We start from the raw sequence: 2,500 nt of genomic DNA, 5'->3' as shown, positions 1-2,500 counted from the left end.
AATAGTGGCAATGTATATGAAAGGTGTATTAATGTGTACATAATTTCGTTTTTACAGTAGTCATCAGCATGGCAACTGTTGGTGTCAAAGCAGTTGATGTAATTGACTTTTTCCCGGATGTTGGTGATGACCTGAGTAAAATTACTTGGGGTCATGCCATCAACGACAAAGACTTGTTGCAAAGTAGCATTGATAGTAAGTTGCAGTATTGAAATCTTCATCTATCTTTGTTTACATTTGACATGTATTATTTAAGCCTCAAGGTATTGATTTTTAATTTGGATTTCTTTTTATATCTGAATCTAGATCTGCTAGACACACACACACACACACACACACACACACACACACACACACACACACACACACACACACACACACACACACACACACACACACTCACTCACTCTCACTCTCACTCTCACTCTCACTCTCACTCTCACTCTCACTCTCACTCTCACTCTCACTCACTCACTCACTCACTCACTCACTCACTCACTCACTCACTCACTCACTCTCACTCACTCACTCACTCACTCACTCACTCACTCACTCACTCACTCTCTCACTCACTCTCTCTCTCTCTCTCTCTCTCTCTCTCTCTCTCTCTCTCTCTCTCTCTCTCTCTCTCTCTCTCTCTCTCTCTCTCTCTCTCTCTCTCTCTCTCTCTCTCTCTCTCTCTCTCTCTCAGTACCGTGTATTTAATGACCTTTTGTGTATGTGTATTTTTAAAAAAAAATTTTGTGAGAATTTCCGAAAATATAATCGACTAGAAAGTCTTTTGACCGAATGATGAATGTAGGTAAAAAATACATCTTCGAGGGGGTAACTCGCATAGGCTAAAAGTACCCCCATTTTTTTTTTTTTTGGGGGGGGGGGGTATTATGTTCAAGACATTTTGTTGAAGGATAAAACTGATGAAATATCATAAAAAAAAAAAAAAAAAGAAGCTTGTCTAAAAACCATATCATTTTTTGTGAATTTTATAAAGAAAAAAAATTGGTTTCAATATTTTTTTATTTTGTTTTTATTATTCATAAAAAATGCATGTTGGTCTCATGTTTTGTTGAATTTTATATGCTTTCTAAAGATACTCTTATTTTTTTTCTATGTCTATTTGTTACGTCACAATTTCCAATTTTCGAAGGTAATGTGAAAAATCATAATATTTTCGTGGTATATCTAAGGTGGCAGCAACCACCTTAGAAATTGCAAGGGGGACTTCAAAATTTCAGGGGAGACTCGGGCAGTCAGAAACTCATTGAAAATGCATGTAACTCCAAATCGCCAAATCCGAAGATTTTTGCCGAAAAAATGACCAGACGTTCCCCTTAATTGAACGTCACATTTATTTATCCAACAGATGCAACTATAATGATGCTAGAAGCAGATGTGTCCCCAAGACGTTTGATAGGCCAGTCTCCAGATGACCCTCACATTCCCATCATGGCCCACCCACCTTACGAGACCTCAAACCTGTCCTTGGAAATGTGGATTGATGAAGTGATTAAGGCTAATGAGGTATGGATGAGTTTTATCATTAATTTTTTTCTTTTACGAATAAAGTACTGCAGACTACAGTTGTCTTTTATCCCTCATTCTTTTTTTCAATTGTTTTTCTAATTATATTGTATTTCTTGCAGTAACTGTCAGTCTTTAATATATCTCTATGTATGTGTCAGTCTCTTCCCTTTCTCTCATCTGGTTCTTTGCTCTTCTCTTCTCCTCTCTTCTCTTCATTCCTCTTCTCTCCTTTCTTTGCTTTTCTTATCTTTTCTTTTCTTTTCTTCTCTCCTTTCTTCTCTCCTTTCTTCTCCTCTCCCCTCTTCTCTTCTCTTCTGTTTCCATCTCCCCTCTCCTCACTCACTCCTCTCCTCATCTCTTCTCTTCTCTTCTCTTCTCTTCTCTTCTCTTCTCTTCTCTTCTCTTCTCTTCTCTTCTCTTCTCTTCTCTTCTCTTCTCTTCTCTTCTCTTCTCTTCTCTTCTCTTCTCTTCTCTTCTCTTCTCTTCTCTTCTCTTCTCTTCTCTATTCTATCCATCTCCCCTCTCCTCACTCTCTCCTCTCCTCTCCTCTTCTCTTCTCTTCTCTTCTCACTCCTTTCCTTTCCTCTCCTTGTCTGGATTGATTTATTAAGATTTGATCTGTGAAATGGTTATCGAGGCTTTAAAGTACCTACTGGAAATTGATTTTTTATGCTAGAGTAGGTCACTTGAGTCTTCCTGATGTCCTATGATTTTTCATTAACTCGCTGATTGCAGATAAGTAAGTATATATGGCATACATGCCATATTTATTTATTTTTAGTTATTTAACATCTTGGATCTAGATACTTTGCTGACCACACATGGCTCATCTTCTGGGGCTTAGGCTTACTTAAGTGGCCATTCTAATGGGTGTGTGGCTTGTAGGCTAGGCACACATGAATACTCATGGGTGGTGTTGAGACTCCTTGCCTCCCTTTTCATTATTATTATCTCTTTTTCTGCATAAAGATTTTTA

At 37.9% G+C, this 2,500-nt stretch overlaps 1 protein-coding gene across 10 annotated transcripts in view; it reads left to right on the top strand.

Moving 5' to 3' along the window:
• LOC113829061 (protein FAM151B) overlaps nt 1-2,500 on the top strand; it is a 24,256-nt gene that overhangs the window by 16,433 nt on the left and 5,323 nt on the right. For all 10 annotated transcript variants that reach the window (XM_070133900.1, XM_070133893.1, XM_070133897.1 and 7 more), the window contains 2 exons: nt 58-195; nt 1,364-1,521. In XM_070133900.1, coding sequence (XP_069990001.1) covers nt 58-195; nt 1,364-1,521 — 296 coding nt within the window. The remainder of the gene's footprint in view (nt 1-57; nt 196-1,363; nt 1,522-2,500) is intronic.

The sequence above is a fragment of the Penaeus vannamei genome, chromosome 19 (genome assembly GCF_042767895.1).
Source record: "Penaeus vannamei isolate JL-2024 chromosome 19, ASM4276789v1, whole genome shotgun sequence".
Lineage (NCBI taxonomy): Eukaryota > Metazoa > Arthropoda > Malacostraca > Decapoda > Penaeidae > Penaeus > Penaeus vannamei.
Note: the sequence above shows the minus strand (reverse complement) of the source record. Positions and strands in the feature narration are given on the sequence as shown.